Below are 20,871 nucleotides of genomic sequence, written 5' to 3' on the forward strand. Positions count from 1 at the left end.
CTACCCCCCCCATGCCCACTCTGCAGAAGGCCATTGGCTGATGGAGAGTGGGCTGCTGATGCTGTTTAGCTGTTTGTATGCATTGTTGATGGTCAGCCTCTCCCACACTGTCACCGACTGGCCGGACCTGCACACTGGGACGTGTGTTCTCACTCCTCCTTCACTCTGCTCTCTCCGTTTCTCCCTTTATTCTCTTCGTTTTCTCTGCTCTGCCCAGACGGCTACCCAGTTTAAGACTAGCTTGGCCAAACTGATGGAAATCCTGATGTCCAAGGAACCGTCGTACGTGCGCTGCATCAAACCCAATGATGCCAAGCAGGCTGGTGAGTACCTTGATTTAGACTGCTGTGAGTGGGGTTGTTGCTCTCTTGCTCTAGAAGTATGATTATACTATTAGTTTCTGTTGGTTCCTTTTTCATTATTATATTATGCTGATGTTGAGAGCTGCACAGCTGTGTGGTAAAGAAGTGCTGAACTTTTGTTGAAGAAATCAAGATAACATGGACACAATGTCTGAAGGGGGTTCTGTTCTTTGAGCTGCTGTAATACACTACTCACTGCTGCTGTCATATTCTGTCAGACTACCGTCACACTGCAGCCTTTGTGCTGTTCATTGTTGTTTTTTTCTCCTCCATGCTCTTGTGTTCTCTCTTTCTCTCTCTCTCTCTCTCTCTCTCTCTCTCTCTCTCTCTCTCTCTCTCATATTCTTTCACTCTTTTGCTGTCTCTCTCCCTTGTTTTGGCTAGGAAGTTTTATTTATTTTCCTCATACAATTACATGTTACAGTTCTCTCTTGTCCCCCTTTTACTCCCTTATCTGATTTATTTTCTTTTTGTCCCACACTGATGGCTGTGGCATCACAAGGGATTAAACTTGACCCAAGGCTAGGGCCACAGTTTAGTTGTAAATTACAGGTTTTCAGGCTAAAATAGCTTGTTTTCTTTGAGAATTTGAATAGCACTTACTTATCTGTTTAAACCACTTTTAGTTAAAGATTTCCATTGTGTGCTATGAATCTTGAGCGTTTAAATGGTACTTTTGCGCTAGTAAAATGATTCTTTATTTAAAAGGAAAACTCCTTGTAGCTGGTTCTGAATGTCAAACCTTGGGATGGTTCAGATTTTAATTAAAATAAAAATGTGTGTCTTTCTGCAGGGCGTTTTGACGAAGTTCTGATTAGACATCAGGTGAAGTATCTGGGGCTGATGGAGAACTTGCGTGTGAGAAGAGCTGGCTTTGCCTACCGTCGGCGCTATGAGATCTTCCTCCAGAGGTCAGCAGAACTTCTTTTTACTGGACATCCCCGTGCATCTGCCCACTGGTTTTACAGTCCAGAGGAAATGCTTTCCTCATACTCATACTTTCCTCAAGTATAACAGATGCTGAATCAGGGTTTTCAGTTCCTCTCCTGTACACTCATGACCTCCTGGGGATTTTGGTGTATGTGGTGGTCAGCAGGGTATTGCAGTGTATTTATCACACATGTTTTGTTAATTTGTTTTGTGGCAGGTACAAGTCTTTATGTCCAGACACCTGGCCAAACTGGGATGGCCGTTTGGTTGATGGAGTTTCCACACTTGTCAAGCACCTGGGCTACAAGCCTGAGGAGTACAAACTTGGCAGGTTGGTCATACCTGAACAGGCTCTTTTAAGGATTCACTTTTTAATTTACAAAGCTCATGTACAGTGTGATTACACATTATAATACATGTTGCATATTTCAGGTCCAAGATCTTCATCCGTTTTCCAAAGACCTTGTTTGCGACAGAAGATGCCTTAGAACTCAGAAAGCACAGTCTTGGTAGGAAACGCTTTTGTGACCAATATCTGTAGACATAAATCCACAGTATTATGTGAAAACAAGAGTTTTTATAGTACAGGATTTAGTGATCTGCTTAAGCCTGCTATGTTTCACACCATCTTATTGAAATTTGTACTTTTACAGCAACCAAGCTTCAGGCATCCTGGAAGGGCTACAGTCAGAAATCCAAATACCGTAAACTGAGGCACTCAGGTAAGGCTTTAGAAAACTTATTTTTTCATGCTTTTTTTGTCCTTTCATTTTCAAAGTCTTTGTAAATTTTTATGTTTTTGTAAAAAAAAAAGGAAATTGCCAACTTTCTTGGTTCTTGTTCTGCAGCCATTCTGATCCAGGCCTGGTGGAGAGGTATTCTGGCTCGCAGGAGAGCACAACGCAGAAGACAAGCTGCTGACACCATTCGCAGGTATAACGATACTTAAAGATGATGCATGTTGTGATACACTATATATCCAAATGTGTGTGGACACCCCTTTTTATTAATGCATTAGGCTACTTTAAGCTACACCCAGATGTCACAGATGTGCAAATTCACGCACGCACAGCTAGTCCCTGTAGAGAAGTACAGTCAATAGAATAGGACTCTCTGGAGAGGGTAAGCATGAACCTATTGGCACTATGCCTATATGCGTGGACAAGAAGGGTATTAAGCATTGGAACTGTGTTCAGTGGAATGATTGTGCTCCATCTAATACTGAGCTGGGGAGTTGGGGATGAGATGGAGTGGTTATTATCCAACATCCTGACCTTACTAATGCTCTTGTCCATGAATGCAATTAAATCCTCACAGTTGTGTCTATATTAAAAAAAACACAGGCATTTTCATCAGATTTCACAAGAAATAACCAGAAGTCAATATTCTAACATGTCATGATATTGCTAATGCACTTACATTATCATGTGTGAGAACCATGTATGTGTTGACCATCACCATGCCCCCTATTGTTATTTGTTTAGACTCTAAAATCTTTCCTTTGTCCTAGGTTCATCAAAGGTTTCATGTACCGTCACCAGCCCCGCTGTCCTGAGAATGAGTACTTCCTTGACTATGTTCGCTACTCCTTCCTGATGAAGCTGCACAGGAACCTGCCTAAAACAGTTCTGGACAAGAGCTGGCCCACTCCCCCACCTGCCCTCATTGAGGTAGGGCTACACTTTCCATCAGCTTTTCACTTCTTGACACACACACACACACACACACACACACACACACACACACACACACACACACACAGATTGTGTAGTCCCTGTAGATAAGTACTGCAAATCGAAAATGATGTATGTACCTATTGGCACCACACTGTTGGCCTTATACTGTTGGCTAGAACAGTATAAGGCCCCCCCTCATTGAGCTGTGGAGCAGTGGAACTGTGTTCTTTGGAACGATTGTGCTCCAGCCAGTACTTCTGGGATGATGTGGAGTGGTGATCATCCAACATCCTGACCTCACTAATGCTTTTATCACTGAATGCAATCAGATCCTCGTAGCAGTGCTCCAAAATCTAGTAGAGGGTATTCTCTGGACAGTAGAGACAGTTATTCCAACAAAATAATCAAAAATACAATCAAATCCAGATGCACTGAATAATTTCCAACAGCTTTGTAATAAACCTGAATCTTTGTCTGTTCACTGCCATACTATACTGGAAACTCATGACCTTACAATATCTTTCTAACAGGCATCAGAGCACCTCCGCAAGCTGTGCATGCAGAACATGGTGTGGAAATACTGCAAGACCATCAACCCAGAGTGGAAGCATCAGGTAGGGACTGGATAATGGAGCTTATTTCAGAACGATATTTGAGTTGAACATCGGATTGAAATACATGGTTAATGGTTTATGTTTAATGTGAGCATCTTTCTTTCTCCCTGTCGTTCTAGATGGAGCAGAAGATGGTGGCCAGTGAAATCTTCAAGGACAAAAAAGATAACTACCCTCAGAGCGTCCCCAAGTTGTTTGTTGGCACAAGGCTGAGTAAGTTTTGCCTTCAGCTAGTTGGACAGTGTTTTTTGCTCTGCTATCATGCTGTTCTGATGTGTGCATGTGTTGTTTTAGATGGAGAGGATATCAATCCTAAAGTGCTTCAGGCTCTGGGCAGTGAGAAGATGAAGGTGAGCATTGTGCCCTGTTGTTGTTTACCTTTATTTATTCGGCCTGCCGGTCATAGTACTAACTGCACACTTTACAGATGGCCAGTTTACTGTAATAATCAACAGCACACAAAAATTCATATGATAGATTTGTGTAGACTTGTTCATAAAGTTACATTTGGTCTTTCTGTTCCATGCAAAAATCACAGATCGGAAAAAGTTAGGATTTATTTTTGTTTCTTCCCCTACCAAAGTCACAGTCTGCCGACTGGTAGGGCATTACAGAAGCATAAAGTCAGACTAATATCTGACTTTGAAACTGTGAACTTGAAGGTTCCTACACAGTTTCAAATTGAATAACCTCCAAACGTTTCCGAAGGATCTTATACTTTTAACAGTGTACCTTGAAGGATGCTGGATGTGTATATCTTGTGTATTTTATACAGCGCTGATTTTTAAGACTAGGCACCCAAGATTTTCACTCACCTACATATGTTTGACAGTGGAACTTTCGTGGCAGTGATGAACTGAGAATACTGAGGTATATTTACTTGATGTGTGTCTCTACAGTATGCTGTTCCAGTGACTAAGTACGACAGAAAAGGATACAAAGCTCGCGCACGGCAGCTTGTGCTTACCAGCAGCAGTGTGGTGATAGTTGAGGATGCAAAGCTGAAGCAGCGCATCGATTATGGCGCACTGAAAGGTGAGTAGCCTCGTAACAATGAAAGAGTGAATGATGATGATGATGAACTGAGAGAGAACTTGTGTGAAACTGACTTCCATCCATCTTTAGGGATTTCTGTCAGTTCCCTCAGTGATGGCATGTTCGTCCTCCATGTTCCATGTGAAGACAACAAGCAGAAGGTGCGACTAAAGACCATAGTTCCAGAGGAAGTCTACAATTACAGCTCTGGATGCATTTATTTGTTTTAACCCTTGCATCTCATTTTAGGGTGACGTGGTGCTTCAGAGTGACCATGTGATCGAGACCTTAACTAAAGTTGCAATCTGTGCCGACAAGATCAACAACATCAACATTAACCAGGGAAGGTGAGTCTCAGGAACTTTTTTTTTTTTTTTTTTTTTTTTTTTTTTGATACTTGCAAATAGAGGCGTCAGTGATTTTTTTTTTATTTTATTTATTTTTGGTGGGTTCTGTATATATCCTGAATTTATATCAATAGTTAAATAAATATTTGTATTTTTTATTAAATGGTTCTCTGTTGCTCTAAAAGCGACACTTTCTTGTTTCTGGACAGCATAAAGTTCACAGTGGGACAAGGAAAAGAAGGAATTATCGACTTCACATCTGGCTCTGAGCTGCTGATCGCCAAGGCTAAGAATGGGCACCTTTCTGTGGTAAGGACTGGAGCAGATATCCACATAAAATTCTTCAGAAATTTCTAGATTCTTTTGTAACGATAGATGATAACTAAAATGTTCCTGATCGGATAATAAATGGCCACAGCAAACAACAAAAAACATGTTGAATTCGACCAAACATTTCAGGACAAACACAAACAGGCCAGAAACGCCAACCAAACATTTGGGTATCCCATGCTCGTCCTGTCTGTGTGCTCTTCAAAATATTCTCAATCTCTCTCGCTCTCTCGCTCTCTCTCTCTCTCTCGCTCTCTGTGTGTCTGTGTACATACAAGGAAAAAGTACATAGCAAATATATGTTATTTTTGCAGACTGCCCCTCGCCTCAACTCAAGATGATGGACTCATCATGACCAATCACTTCCTGCATCCTTAAAGGATGTCCTTCCAGATATGCTCTCCAACACACCAATCATACAACTGCAGGCAGAGCCTTGCTCTGTCAGTAAAAGATGCCAGCCAGCTGCACCAAAGGCTTTGCTTCCAGCTAGAGAAAGTCCAGCTAACTAATTGATATTTATGTTTATATGTTTTGGGGAGTTTAATACTGTTATATGAATATTATGATTTTATATTTTAAGCCAATGAATAACAATATGCAGGTGCACAGTTCTGCACTCTCTGACTCTTTCTGGCTGATCTTGGGGGAACAGTAGTTAAGATATTTGAGTCTCAGCCTTGTTGACGAGGAAATCAGGGTTAGCAGTAAGTAGATTTAGGTTGTTTCCATTCACCTTTCCCTGGGACTTTATCCCTTATAAACATACACAGAAACCACACTCCTTACTTAATAATAGTGAGAGGATATTTGAAAGTTATTAGTGGCTTGCTTAGAGAGGGAGAGACGGGTCTAGATATATACCTGCTGGTGGACCTGGCTGCAATAAATCATTCTGCACATACCAGCCTATTGATTCTTACTAGTTTAGTGAGGAAGAACGTTTAAGAAGGCAAAGATTTCTGTTTTTTGTTGGGAGTGTATGCCAAGTATTTTGAGAGAAAATATGTGTGGTGGCTCCTTATCACATTATATGAGATACTCAGATTTATTTTTTTCTTTTAAAGGTGCTACAAAAGGTTCTATGAGTGATTTAATAGAAGAACTATTTTTGGTGAAGAAAAGTATAGGTTTTTCACATTTAAATTCAGAATTAGATCAAAGAACCCTTTGTAGCACCTTTATTTTTAAGAGTCTATAAAAGATATAAGAGATATTATGTGAGAAGCCAATGCCCTGATGGTAAATTAACATTAAATATTAGACATGTGGAAACAAATAGTATATCAACACTGTCTGGCATTGTCTTGTATCTCCAAAATTGCAACTTTTCAGGAGAAGGAAGAAACCTTGTTAACTTTTAATGAAAGTCAAATTTTATTCCCTATCATTTTTGGAGAACGTCTTTGAACTTCTTTGGAGAACACTCTTCAGAATGTAAAGAACACTTGCCAGATTTACATTCAAAAAGTCAAAGACAGCAAAAATGGAGAAACAAGGTCTCAGCTGGTCAAAAATTAAGCCTAAAATTTCAGTAGGCTGGGTTCCACCAACTTCTTTGCTTTTCACTCCATATGGGTGCCTTTTCCCTAGATATGCAAATAGAAATATTTTGTAATTTACAGGGTTAAAAACTCTAGTTACTCTAGTAATAGTAGGCAACATGTTCTGCCTATCAAAAGAGTTTTTGACATTTACGGTAATAAGCAACTATGTCTCAGTTTAAATACACTGGATACATGTACCACCTCTGTTAATGCCATTTTTCAGCATAATCCACAGTTGGCAAAGTCATAATATTGTCACAGCTGTGCCTATTTCGTTAGCTTTCCGAAGAAGAAAAAATGGCAGAAAAGTATCTGCAACAGTGTGTATTTGACTGTATTTCTCTGAGACAGTTTTGTGTACTGTATGTAGATATCGCTATTGTAAGCTCAACTTAATAATTGTGCATCAACCAAATAAAGACGCCACTTCAGGAACAAAAGTGCAGATCGGCACGGGATGGAAATGCTCTTAGGGAATCAAGCATCCTTATACTGTGTTTACAGTATATTCTCTCCTATTGCAGTTTCTCATACAATACTGATTGTAGAAGGGTCGGTTGTAGAAGGTTAAGCAAGTGCCTAAAATGGTTACTCTCTTAAGCAGAGGATGGGCTTTAATAATGACACTAGTAGAAGTGTAAAAAGCTGTTAAGTGCCACTTGTAAAGTAGAACAACAACAAAATATATATATATATTTTTATGGTTATAAAAGGTCCCCAGTGCTGTCCTTTAAGAAGCTTTGATTAACATTTTCTTACTGCTTTTCGTATTTGGAAAAGCCAAGCACCTATAGACAAGCGCCTAATTCAAACTTTGTGATGTTTGTTTTATACTCTTTGTGTAATTTAAAACAAAACTGAAAAGAAAATGTTATTCAGACGCAAACTGACAATGTACCTGAGCATAATAAAGCTGATTTCATAATAAAGCATGTGCACCTCCTTCATCTTCCTTAAATTTGCCAAACTAGGGTCATCGCTGTAATGCATGGTGTTCATTTATATACAGTGTTCAGTCACGTACCAAAGCTCTACAAGCAAATCTAAAACATTTATTGAGGATTGCTGTTTTATTGTATTTACAATCCCTTGGTATTTACTGTGTCCAAATATTTGTGGACACCCCTTCAACATCATTAATTTGGCCGCTGGCTTGATAATGTTGCTACTAGTGGTCTAACCTTAGACCACCCAGATAATTGTCATGCGTACAATATCTAACTACTTTTTTTTTTCAAACAAATATTAAATACATTATTTTTACAAATATTACAGACAGCTGAGAGAAAACTCATAATGACTAAGACTGATAGAAAAAAATGAGCTGTAAATGTTTTGTTTTTCTTAAATTAATTTATAAAGGATCAAAAACAGGCATAAATTAGTGGAAAAGAGTAAGTAGTTACAAAATTGAGCAAAGAAAAGTGTAATTTTGTCTAATATCCTGCTTAAGTCAGCTTACTTTTGCTGCAAGTCAACCAACAGTGTTCCTATCCTGTCCTTCCCTCTTGCCATCAGGGAATGCCTAAAATGTGTCTCTGTCCAAGGCTGTTCGTGATGCATCAGGTGCGTTTTCAAAGGACGATGCTCAGAAGATGCTCTTAGGCTGTGTAATGAAGGTGTACAGCTCACTGCAGCTGTCCGTGCTTCTCTGGGTTGGATCTCTTTGGTGAACTAACCAAAAGCCCACACTGAAGTGGTCAGCTCGCCCTACGTGTAGGTTGTTCCTCATAAATCGGCAGGTATGAGATAAAAAACAAAGCTGACGGCCGAGGAAGGGCCGAGTGTAGAGGGCGGAGACTCGGTCCCGGCAGCAGCAGCAGAGGGTTGCCCAATGGTCAGGTGACTGAAACCGCCGAAGCAGAGACTGAAGTCATGAGAAAGTGTAAATAAGCGAGACGTTTATGGCGTTTAACTGGGTCTCAAAGCTACAATGAGGTATTTTTCCGTGTTGGACTTTGACTGTTCGCGGTTTGGGTCTCAGGTTGCCTGTTTTTGAACGATTGGCAGTCCTCGGAGAGGCCACGGAGGTTTCGGTTTTAAGGAAAGAGAGAGAGGGCAACGTTGTTTAAACACCGAAGAGAAGGACTTGAGGAAACCACTGTCAGAAATACTTGATAAGTACACTTTCAGCAAAACGAGTTCAATATAACACTAATATATATATATATATATATATATATATATATATATATATATATATATATTATAATAAATATATATATTATTATATATATATATTTATATATTATATATATATATTATATATAATAAATATATATATTATTTATATATATATATATATATATATAATAAATATATATATTATTTATATATATATATATATATATATATATATATATATAGAGAGAGAGAGAGAGAGAGAGGGAGGGAGGGAGGGAGAGGGAGGAACCTTGTTTAGTCATATCATTAAAATCTTCTAAATTATTCCTTATAACCTCTCTCTGTGTGCCCACACTTCATTACAGTCATTTATTATATCAGTTTCATAAACCCTAAATAGCCCCTGTGGGAAATCTGCTAAGCTAGATGGCTATACAGTGGTTCTTTGCTTAAGGATTAATAACTGAATCATGAGCCTTGGGTTTTAAGCAAGAGCTTTTAACCATTCATTTTTAAACAATCAATTTACTTTACTACAGAACCCTTGAGGAACATCTTTTTTTAAGGGTGTGTGCAAAGTTCTGTAGATTTCTGATGAACACGTCTATTCTAAACTATTGCCATAATATCCTAAAATCAGCAGCCAACAGGTGATAGGACCATGTAGCTAAATGACTTGAAGCAACAGCCTGTATGTGTAGGCTACCTTTTAAATAGATACTAATACAGCAAGAAACAACTACATTGAAGTTACACATTGAAGAGATCAGCCTCCAGCAGCTGATCCTGACTGTGGTTTGCAGTCAATTTCCCCTGACAACGACTGATGGCTTTGGGACCATGCAGTGCAGAACTGCAAAAACGGCGTGTGGAGCTTGTGAAGAACTGGAGCAAACAGATAGACTCCCTTCTGGATGTCCTCTTCAATATGGGGACAGTGACCGAGGAGGACATCAGCTTAATACGAGGTGGCGGATGTACAGGAGAGCGGGATTGCTTGAGGACGCTGCTAGATGTTCTTCAAGGCAGAGGAGAGGAGGCATGCCGTGCCTTTCTGTTTGTGCTGTCTAATGTCCAGACTTCAGAAGCCACTGGAATAGCCAAGTTCTTTCCACAGAACACTATGAAGGAACATCTCCAGAAACACAAAGATATTCTAGCAAAACAGCATTATCCAGTATTATCCAATTATCTCAGCAGACCTGTTGATCTTTCCAGACCTTTCACAGACATTACTTTCTGTAGGCAGGTAGGATACCCAGTGCCACTGCAGTACCAGCACGAGGCAGCTGTGGTCGGGGATCCTTTCAGGGCAGGAAGGGGTGAAGGTGGGAGACAGGGCGAGACCTGTGCTTTTAGACAAGTGTACCAGAATCTGCTCTGTGTCTCAGAGAATGGCGTGGCACTGCTTTCTGGGGTTGCCGGAAGTGGCAAAACTACAGTGATAAGGCGGCTGGTGCAAGAGTGGGCTGCAGACGTGAATGCACAAAAAGTCATCCTGTCCATGTCTTTCCGTGAACTAAACCTGATTACTGAGCCCCAGAGCTTGCAAGGACTGTTATCTGATCATTATAGTCATTTAAAAACCATCCTTTTAGAGTTAATGACTTCAAACCAAGGCCAAATATTACTTATCCTGGATGGGCTTGACGAGTTCTGCTTCCCTCTGGACTTTGAACGTACCCCTAAATGCTCAGACCCTGAGCGGGAGCTGTCTGTGGGGGCTCTGTTAGTGAACCTGATCAAGGGCAACCTCCTGCCTGGCACTGCCATTCTGCTTACTTCCCGGCCCCATGCTGTCGCCAAAGTACCCCAGCTGCTTGTCAGGCAGTTCTACAGTGTGTTGGGCTTTTCCCCAGCTCAACAGCAGCAGTACTTTGAGCAGAACTGCAGCTCCAGCCAAGCTGCTGCCACAGTGTGGAGTTTTGTGTCTTCACACAGACCACTTCAGCTCATGTGTCACATCCCTGCCTTCTGCTGGATTGTCTCCACTGCTTTGCACGATGGGACTTCCTGCCTCTTTTCTGACGCTGTTCAGACGGGTGCTGCATTGCAAAAAAGTAGAAGTGGCTGCACTGAGGAAGTCAGTGGTGCTACGTGCCCATCTGAGCCTAATACAGCATTGGCAAATTTCCCGGCCGCACAGAGTTTCTCCAGGCCGGTCACGGTCACTGAGATTTACTGCTGCTTCCTTAAATCTATTGTGGTCTTCCATGTGGGTGGGTGCATGGAGGGCATGCACCTTAACAGGCTTCAGGATGCCCCTCGTGTCTTAAAGGAGAACAAAGCAAAGCTTAAGTGTCTCGGTGCCTTGGCCTTCAGGGGCCTACTGGAGAGGCGATTCCTCTTTGACCTCTCGGACCTAAGCTCATTCTCTCTGGACAGATGCGAGCTGACGCAAGCCTTCATGGTGGAAGTCCTTAAAGAGGACAAAGCTTCACTCACCTATGAGAAGAGCTTCCACTTTATTCACACCAGTGTACAAGAGTTCCTAGCTGCACTTTATTATGTGCTGGAATCGTTCTCAGGTTCAGACCCATTTTCAGGACTCAAACCAACTGTAGGCCTGCTGCCTCCAACAGCACACAAGCTTCTGATGTCTATTGTTAATAAGCGACGGCCACAGCAAGTCTTACTCAGATGTGTTAAGAAGGCTCTCCAATGCGGCGAGAGACATCAGTCTGGACACATGGATCTCTTCTGCAGGTATTGTATATTTTAGCCTCGTTGTAATGCTTGTGCTTGTTCAGATTCCATAAACTATTGAAATCTATTTGTGCTCAGTCTCTAATAGGCAATTGAAACATGTTAAAATTCTTGTTGTCAACATGTTGACCTGGGTAAGAATGTCCCACATTTGGCTACTTTTAATGAATCAGTGGGAATGTTAAACACAGAACAAGTCTTTTGAATCCATTAACAAGGCCTCTGACAGTAGCCCAACTTCAACCCAGAGTGCAACAGAATACCCTTTAATATATTAAAATAAATATATATGAATTAAAAAAAATGAATACCTCAGATTAAAAGCATTTGACTGACTACTACTTTGGACTTTATAGTGCTTCTTTCACCAAATATGGAAAGAAGGAATTTGTAACCAATGGAAATAAAAGGTTTTATATAGCAGTGAAAGTCTGATTCATATTATTGGAACCTTTTTAGTGCTATAGGGAACCCTTAAAGACAACAAGACCCACTTTTTTTTTATAAAAGACACTGTGGGCTTAACATGCAGAATAAAAAGCTTGAGTCAGTGAGGGCTTTTATTAGCAAAATTGCATTTTTTATATATTTCTTTCTTAAAACTATTTATTAAAAATTATTTTAAAATAAATTACATTTATTAAAACACCACATACAGCTAAATCTGCCATCAAACTGCGGATTACAAAAAAGGAAAAACATTCCTACTGTGTAAAAAAAAAAAAAAAAAGCCAACTTATCTGGGTAATGCCCATCCAGTAATCTAGGGTCGTTAAACTGAGCAGAGTTTTATGTGATGTGATCTCTAGGTGTGGAGTAACAATGTGTTCCCAAGACAGCTTTAAGGGGTTTAGCACACAAACAAGAGAAAACCTAAATGTAACCTCCATCTAGCTTTTCCTTTTATACAAAGAACCATTCAACTATGCAGAGAAACCATTTAGCAATCCAGTGGTGCTATGCAGATCTACATAGAACCACTGTCTCTTTTTAAGAGCCACTTAGCCACTTTTCTGTGATGAGCATCCTAGATTCAAGAGTTCAAAGTTATAAACTGAATGTCTCTCTTTTTATGTGACCTTTTCTCATTCTTTATAAACTATGACACTATATCACACTCACATTTTATCATCCCTTTACTTTGTACACAGGTTTGTTTCTGGCCTTTTTGTTCCTAAGACCCGCTTCATTTTGGATGGTCTTTTCTCTGGTGAGTCCAGGCATCGATTGCCCTTGTGTGTGCCTTTGCCCTCTGCAACCCCTCCATTCGTCGTGCAGCTGCTCCGCTCCCAGCTTTACAGTTCCAGCCTCAGCCCAGAGAGACAACTGAACATATGCCACTGCCTTTACGAGGCCCAGGACTCGGGGCTGTCACTGCGTCTCCAGCACTGGCTGAAGGTTCTTTCCCAAAAGACTTCAGGACAGTTTGCTTCATTGAACAGAGACTGGAGTGAGCTGGCTTTTCTGCTGCAGCTCAGCCCAGACCTGCAGCAGCTGAATCTGGATGCTCAGGGGCTGAATGCCGAAGGACTGCGCAGACTGCTGCCTGTTCTTCCCCTATTCTCCACCGTCAGGTGACTTCACAGACTATGTCTCAGCTCTGAATGTATGAGTGGAACATTGAATAGAATCTGTGGTGTTCGTCTTCATTATTAAATATCCCTCTTCATTTTTTTCATGAAGTCTTGGACAGAATCCACTTGGTCCAGAGGGGGCAGAGGTGTTATCTTTAGCACTGCAGAGTCCAGACTGTCAAATTGAGAGACTGTGGTGAGTTAGAGTTTTTATTAAGATGCTAATTTCTAGGGATTCTAGTTTCGTCAGACCACAGGACATGTCTCCAAAAAATAAGTCTGAAAGATTAAAGTTGGAGCATATGATGATGATATATTCTATATTTCACCCAATCAAGGCATATTTCAGGTGATTGATATCAGCTTAATATTAAACCTGATCCAGTTCAGCACTGGAAATGGGTACTCTAAAATTGCCCTGGTGTGTTTAAATGAGTGTGTCTATATATGTATGTGTGTGAATGAGTGTATGTCTGTATGCCCCAATGTATTTGCACAATGTGAACCCCCCAAGTCATCGATGCAGTCCTCCAGGTTGACAGTCGTTTCCAGTTAAGAGTATGCTGTTTGCAATTGGCTGCCGCTTCTCGCTGGTGTGTGTTGGTTGAATGCTGAGTGTACAGAATTTGAGGTGTGTTGATTGTAAAGTGACCTTGGGCATTGGGAAGGCACTATATAAGTATAACTTTCATTCATTTATTTTAGCAGACTGGAATCGACTGTATTAAACCTGATCAATTTCAACACTGGAGCTAATCAAGACCTGTTTTAGTGGTTGTACTAAACATTTATTGGTTGTACTAAACATGATCCAGTTCTGTAATGGAGCCAGAACAGACCTATTCTAGCAAATTGGTGTCAGCTGTATTTAACCTGATCCAGTTCTTTATTGGAGCCATTTAAGAGATATTTTAAGGGAACAGTTTTGGCTGCAGTAAACCTGATTCAGTTCTGTATTAGAGCCAGTCTGGATCAGAATTGGCTGTCTTAAACCTGATCCTGTGCCATATCAGAGCCAGTCAAGCCCTGTTTTAGTGGATTTTGATAGCTGCATTGAACCTGGTCCATTTCTGCATTGGAGCCAGTCAAGACCTGTTTTAGTGGATCAGGATCAGTTCTATTGAACCGGATCCAGTTCTTTATTGGAGCCAGTCAAGATATCTTTTAAAGAAACAGTGCTTGCTGCATTAAACCTGATCCAGTTCTTGTATTTGTCAGTCTGTATTCAGCACATAATTTTAATTATCTGTGTTGGCAGTATTGACCCTGATCAAAATATAATAGCCTTAGTTAAGACCTTTTTACCCCATCAGTGCTTATTTGACTTATGCTATACATGTGTGGTGGGGCATTTAACAGTTGAAATGACAAAGTCCACCTATCCAACTGTAATATACAAATTTACAAAGTATGAATACTCTTTAGAAGCAAACTAAAATGTGTTTAAGACACACTTTGTCCTAAATATTCCAAAAAGGTCTGTGTTGAGGATGCACCGCAATTAGCAATATAACTTAATTAGCTTAACTGTAACCTATTTAATACTATATTTTGCCTAAATTGATTTATTTTCATATTTTATTAACTTAAGTGGACTTGGTATCTGACAGAATCAAGAGGCAAAAGACTTGTTTGGGACTTCGAAACTGTAATTACTTTTTTCACATTAGGACTCTTCAGTGATTGTGTGTTTTGTGTGTGGCAGGGTGGTATCGACAGAGCTGGGCTGTGAGGGACTCAGGATCTTGGCAGAGGGGCTTAAAGACAATAAAACAGTGTTTGACCTCCGGTAAGCAACAGATTTTCTGTCTATATTGACCAAGACATCTTTATTTAAATTGTCTCACAGTTTATATTGTGTATATCTATAGTTGAAACCGGAAGTTTACATACACTATATAAAAAGACACATATTTTTCCTCACTGTCTGACATCAATTTAGAATAAACTTTTCCCGTTTTAGGCCTATTAGGATTACCAAAATTATTTCTATTTGCTAAATGCCAGAATAATGAGAGAGGGAGTTTTAAGGCAATTTTTATTACTTTTTTCAAAGTCAAAAGTTTTAATACATTTTATTAGTATTTGATACCATTGCCCTTAAACTGTATGACTTGGGTAAAACTTTTCGGATATCCTTCCACAAGCTTCTCACAATAGTTGGCAGGAATCTTGGCCCATTCCTCCTGACAGAACTAGTGTAACTGAGCCATGTTTGTAGGCCGCCTTGCTCGCACATGCCTTTTCAGCTTTGCCCATAAATTTTCAATAGGAATGAGATCAGGGCTTTGGAAAGTTGGAAAGCTCCAAAACACTGACTTTTATCCTTAAGCCACTTTGTAAGCAGTTTACCAGTATGCTTCGTATCATTGTCCATTTGGAAGACCCATTTGCACCCAAGCTTTAACTTCCTGGCTGATGTCTTGAGATGTTGCTTCAGTATTTCCATGTAATGTTCTTTCCTCATGATACCATCTGTTTTGTGTACCAGTGCACCAGTCCCTCCTGCAGCAAAACAACCCCACAACACGATGCTGCCACCCCTGTGTTTCACAGTTGGAATGGTGTTCTCAGGCTTGCAAGCGTCCCCCTTTTTTTGGTCATTATGCCCAAACAGTTCAAATTTTAGTTTCGTCAGACCACAGGACATGTCTCCAAAAATTAAGGTCTTTGTCCCTGTGTGCATTTGCAAAAATATGAATCTGGCTTTTTTATGTTTCTCTTGGAATAGTTTTTTTGTAGTTCTTTCTGGCAGAGTGGCCTTTCAGGCCAGATCGATACAGTACTCGTTTCACTGTGGATAATGACACACTCTTGGAAGCTTCTGATTAGAGAGTGTTTAAGGCACACCTGAAACACTCTGCTTCTTTGTGTAACATCATGGGAAAGTCAGCCAAGATATCAGGAAGAGAATTGTGGACTTGCACAAGTCTGGTTCATCCTTGGGTGCAATTTCCAGATGCCTGAAGGTGCCTCGTTCATCTGTACAAACAATTATACACAAGTACAAACATCATACCGTGTCCCAGAGATGAATGTGCTTTGGTAACATGACATCATTATATGGGCTGTCCCAAATTGTTTAAAGGCATAGTAATCTTAGTGTATTTAAACTTTTGACTTTGAAGAAAGTAATAAAAATTGTCTTTAAAAATTCCCTCTCTCATTATTCTGGCATTTAGCAAATAGAAATAATCCTAATTGACCTAAAACAGGAAAGGTTTATTCTAAACAGATGTCAGACAGTGAGAAAAAATGCATATTTGTCTTTTTATATAAGGTATGTAAACTTGGTTTCAGCTGTATGTATACATCATCACTTAGTGTATATCTTTTGTTGTTGTTGTTTTTTATTTATTTTTTTATTTTACCACAATTATTTGATTAGAATGGCAATCAATGGCATTGGTGACATTGGAGCTGCCTGCCTTGCCGAATTGCTGAAGGCCAATCGCACTCTGAGAGATATCAGGTAAGAGACGTAGACCCATTAGTTTGATTATCCTGCAAACCCTGTCTAAGTGTAAACAGAACAGCAGTTGATAGAACAACTTGTTGGTAAATGAGTTTGTTTCATTTTCTAGGCTTAGAGATAATTTAGTGACTGATAGAGGGGCAGAACGTCTGATGGAAGCCCTGATGAAGAACACCACCTTAGAATACCTCTGGTAAGTAACCAGACCGCTGTTAGGAGATTGTGTAAAACAATGGTGTGGAACTCCTCCTCCGGGAGCCAGAAATTTAAGGATGTGCTAGTTAGCATTTTAACATAATGAATAATCACAGAATATTAAACTTTTTAATCCAATGACACCACTAGCTCAAACATTGGGTTCAACTCCACTGTTGATTGCTGGGTTTAGTTGGACTTTTAGAGCAGAGGAATCAGTAAAATCCACCACTTACTTCACCACCTGTTGTGTAAAAGATGGGAACTTATTGCCCAGTTCAGATGAGAGAATTGTTTTACTAGGCTCCACAATATACACATTGTGCTCAACAACATTATATATTATACTAATATACTGAACATTACTGTAAATGAAAGCTGTCAAGTGAATGTGTTAAATAAATAATGCATTAAAACAACCAGTTATTAACTGCAGTAATTTTTAGACAATGTTAACAGCATTACAAAGTAATTAGTGTTGTAAAAAAGCATTGTTCTATAAAATGATGTGGTGTTTTAACTGGAAGTACCTGAAATCTTATAAGTTAATAAATTAAAAGTTATCAGAAAACAGCACACCAATTATTCTTCTTGTCTATTAGGTACTGTTATCAGTTACCCCAGCTTTAATTTAGCCAACTTATGTTTTAAGTTTAAGTTTAAATAACGTTTTTAATAGATTGTAGATTCATGTATTTTTGCAGTTTGAACAGATGTTTGTTATTATGTTTGTATGTTTCAGGCTATTTGACAACAAGCTCTCCAGAGATTGTGTTCAAAAGCTGAAACAATTCTCAAAGAGCAGATCCAACCTTGACATCAAAGTCTGTTACTGAATCCCTACCAGAAATGTATCTGATAGGTGGGGCCAGTATTGGTACTACTGAGACATTCTCTCCTTGAATTATTTTCAGGTGAAAGGGCAAATGTGCAACTAACAATAGATTTTATGTTACATTGTAATGGAATTTTGTGGGAATTGTAGTGGAATTCAAGCAAAAAAGCTTGAACAGTGCTGACATTTATGAATTTGTAACTATGAGACCAACTTACTGTACATTATCTGTATGTTAAATGGAAGGATATGCAGGGGTTCTCAGTAGGTCTAGATAACCCCACTGCACATGGACTTCTTGGTATGCAAAGGCCTTGACCCACTGTCAGCATCAGGTCATCTGCATCACATGCAACAGGAAGAGAAGGGAGGAGTACAAGCTGTTTTTTTCATTTGCTGTCATGTGATAATTAAAATCACTATGATGAAATGACTGACTGTACTGACAACATGCTGCTAATTTCCCACCATTCCTTTCAGCACCTCAGATTAAAATGTTTGGCTACTTTGGACATCCTGTGAAACTTTCCACTTTCTGCTTTCTACTGGGCGTTCTGCAGATCAGTATTCAGTTCAGGGTGTGATTTGTTAGGTAATACTATTCTAGAGTGTAACTGTTACAGTGAAATGTTAAAGTGTCTATTTCTTTTTATACTTTTGTAATGTTCTCGTAGGTATTAATCAGGTAAAGTGCTGACTCAACAATGCCTTATCTGTGTCTATAGTTTCACTTATGTTTGTGTACCAAAAATGTATAATAATAATAAATAATGAATATTTTTTGCATGTGCATTTGTCAACCATTTATTTATCCTGTGTTAAACAGACAGTTTCAGTTGACTTGCCCCTATCATTATAAGATCGCAGGTTCAGTCTTGAGTGATTCATTCGTGGTCAGGTGTCCCAGCCAATATAATTGCCCTCTCTCTTTCTCTCTGTGTAGGGTAGGATGACCCTCCCTCCTCCTCATTACTTAGTAAGATGCTAACCAACGTAGGTGCCTGTTGGCTGATGTAACACAACAGATAGTTGGCGCCTTAGCATCAGCTCGAAACTGTAAGGTGCTGCTTCATGTGACTTGGAGGAAGAGCTATTTACCAGTGGTTAAGTACTCGAGATGCCTAATATGGGGGGGGTGGGCTCATATACTACATTATACTACATTAAACTTAAGAATAAAGGTAAATGTGCACATGTTTGTCACTGTACAGCAAAATGTGTCATCTGCATTTAACCCATCTGGTAGTGAACACACACATGTTAGGGGCAGTGAGTACACACACACACCCAGAGCAGTGGGCAGCCAACTCCAGCGCCCGGGGAGCAGAGAGGGTAAAGGGCCTTGCTCAAGGGCCCAACAGTGGCAGCTTGCCGAGCCCGGGAATCGAACCCACCTGTTATCGATATCCCGGCGCTCTAACCGCTGAGCCACCACTGGTTATGCATTGTCTCCTTAACTTTTGACCAAAATATAAAACATAATACATGTTAAAAAACTTAGTAAAAGAATGCAATGGTGTAATGGTTAATACTACGTACATGTAATATTAATAGAATGGATATGGCACTTTCTCAAGCTTAGTCTGAAATCCCTCCTCACTGTGGAAGAAACATTCCACAGCTTTATTCTGACAGGTCTGGACTTGGCTCCAGTTGTTCAACTCTGTACTTTTTAGAGGAAGGTTGTGCCACTTGAATTTGATTTTAGCAGTTGGAGTAGCTGATCAAATAAATCCCTTAATGCTAGCAGACTCTCAGCCTGCCTATCTTTACAATTCTTTATTTTAGCAGGCTTTTGTATATAGCTTCTTCTGAATAGAATAGTAACTATCTCTACAGTCCAGGCAAGGCTTTCTTCTAGGTTTCGGAGCATTACTATGAGGTTTTGATTGCATTTAGTGGCAGACATTATTGCTAGATCATCATCACAACTGCTCTTAACATGAGTTCAGTAATACCCAATGTTTCCTCCAAGTTGTCCCGGTCACATTAAGCTTGAAAATCATCCATTAAACTGCAGTGCCTCCAATTTACCTCGTATTTCTGCATTATGTAAGACGTTAATTGTAATACTAATGAGTCAGCCAAAATAATGTATAAAATGGTATTACTGTAAATGTGAAGACAGAAAACCTAGACTATTACTAACTTGGACTGCAGAAAAAATACACTTTTTGCACTTTACTTCATTAAGTTAAGGTTTAGTTAAGTTTAAATGTAGATTTTTATTGTATAGCTTGATGTGAGCAGACTGTCAAAAAAGCATTTCACTGCAAGTTATACTGTGTATGACTATGTACGTGACAAATAAAATTTGATTTGATTTGATTTGATTTGATTTGAAATAAAAAATAGTATCAATGAATGAGTTATTGCTCCTTTACACCACTAGAGGCCGACAGTGTGTGTTTTTCCTTGTGGGTTGTTTTGCTGTGCGGCTGTAGAGCTGTAGGTCCTTTGTTTTCCCAGAGCTGTGCTGGTAGTGTGTGCTCTTCTGCAAGTTGTTTGGAACGAACAGATATAAATAAAAAATAATATAATTGATCTTCAACTATGAAGTGATATGCTGACAGACAACAACCTCCAAACAAACTTTAAAAGAGAAGAAAACAATCTAATTAATTCAGTAGTTTAATGTAGGAAGAATCTATTCCACACTGGGCACAAGGCAGAAAGACCTTCTTGGACCACAACACCAGGCAACTACGCACACTACCTACAGCACCACTGTGCCACCCTTATTCCAACTCATTTATTTTGATCCATTCTGCATTACAGCTTATTCATATATGTGTATATGTGTGGGTGTTTACATATTACATAATAGACATGTGTTTACAGTTATATCTAGGGCACATAACCTACCATAGCACCATAATATCATAAATAACTGGTGTTATTAAACATAATCTGAGACAAATATATCCTTGAACATGTTCCACAATAGCAGAAACCTGAGAGCTGGCCTGCCTGCCCATCACGGTAAACAGCTGTTTCATGGGAAACTTCTTTCATGAGCAATACAGGGAACAAAATAGGATGCCCTATTACATATTCATGAGCGGCCTCTCCCGATTGGTTTGCGTTCGTCTCTAGCTCAGGAGGCAGCCAATGGGGAAGT

The 20,871-nt window shown here is 39.7% G+C and overlaps 2 protein-coding genes across 6 annotated transcripts in view; both read left to right on the plus strand.

Annotated features, from left to right (window-relative positions):
• Positions 1-7,770, plus strand: part of myo1cb (myosin Ic, paralog b) — a 52,213-nt gene extending 44,443 nt beyond the window's left edge. For 4 of the 5 annotated variants that reach the window (XM_072691665.1, XM_072691669.1, XM_072691668.1 and 1 more), the window contains 15 exons: positions 218-323; positions 1,156-1,273; positions 1,510-1,623; positions 1,725-1,801; positions 1,946-2,014; positions 2,141-2,225; positions 2,803-2,962; positions 3,499-3,582; positions 3,702-3,795; positions 3,877-3,932; positions 4,482-4,617; positions 4,708-4,778; positions 4,867-4,964; positions 5,150-5,273; positions 5,609-7,770. In XM_072691665.1, the coding sequence (XP_072547766.1) occupies positions 218-323; positions 1,156-1,273; positions 1,510-1,623; positions 1,725-1,801; positions 1,946-2,014; positions 2,141-2,225; positions 2,803-2,962; positions 3,499-3,582; positions 3,702-3,795; positions 3,877-3,932; positions 4,482-4,617; positions 4,708-4,778; positions 4,867-4,964; positions 5,150-5,273; positions 5,609-5,635 (1,419 nt within the window). In that variant the 3' untranslated portion in view covers positions 5,636-7,770. The remainder of the gene's footprint in view (positions 1-217; positions 324-1,155; positions 1,274-1,509; positions 1,624-1,724; positions 1,802-1,945; positions 2,015-2,140; positions 2,226-2,802; positions 2,963-3,498; positions 3,583-3,701; positions 3,796-3,876; positions 3,933-4,481; positions 4,618-4,707; positions 4,779-4,866; positions 4,965-5,149; positions 5,274-5,608) is intronic. The other variant, XM_072691666.1, reaches the window with a different exon arrangement.
• A 1,493-nt stretch (positions 7,771-9,263) lies between these two features.
• Positions 9,264-18,491, plus strand: LOC140565201 (NLR family CARD domain-containing protein 3). The gene is made up of 7 exons (XM_072691025.1): positions 9,264-11,671; positions 12,823-13,245; positions 13,355-13,441; positions 14,951-15,034; positions 16,634-16,717; positions 16,830-16,913; positions 17,658-18,491. The coding sequence occupies exons 1-7, from the start codon at positions 9,792-9,794 to the stop codon at positions 17,749-17,751; spliced, it is 2,736 nt and encodes a 911-aa protein (XP_072547126.1). The 5' UTR covers positions 9,264-9,791; the 3' UTR covers positions 17,752-18,491.
• Positions 18,492-20,871: the final 2,380 nt, after the last annotated feature.

This window comes from Salminus brasiliensis, chromosome 11 (genome assembly GCF_030463535.1).
Source record: "Salminus brasiliensis chromosome 11, fSalBra1.hap2, whole genome shotgun sequence".
NCBI lineage: Eukaryota > Metazoa > Chordata > Actinopteri > Characiformes > Bryconidae > Salminus > Salminus brasiliensis.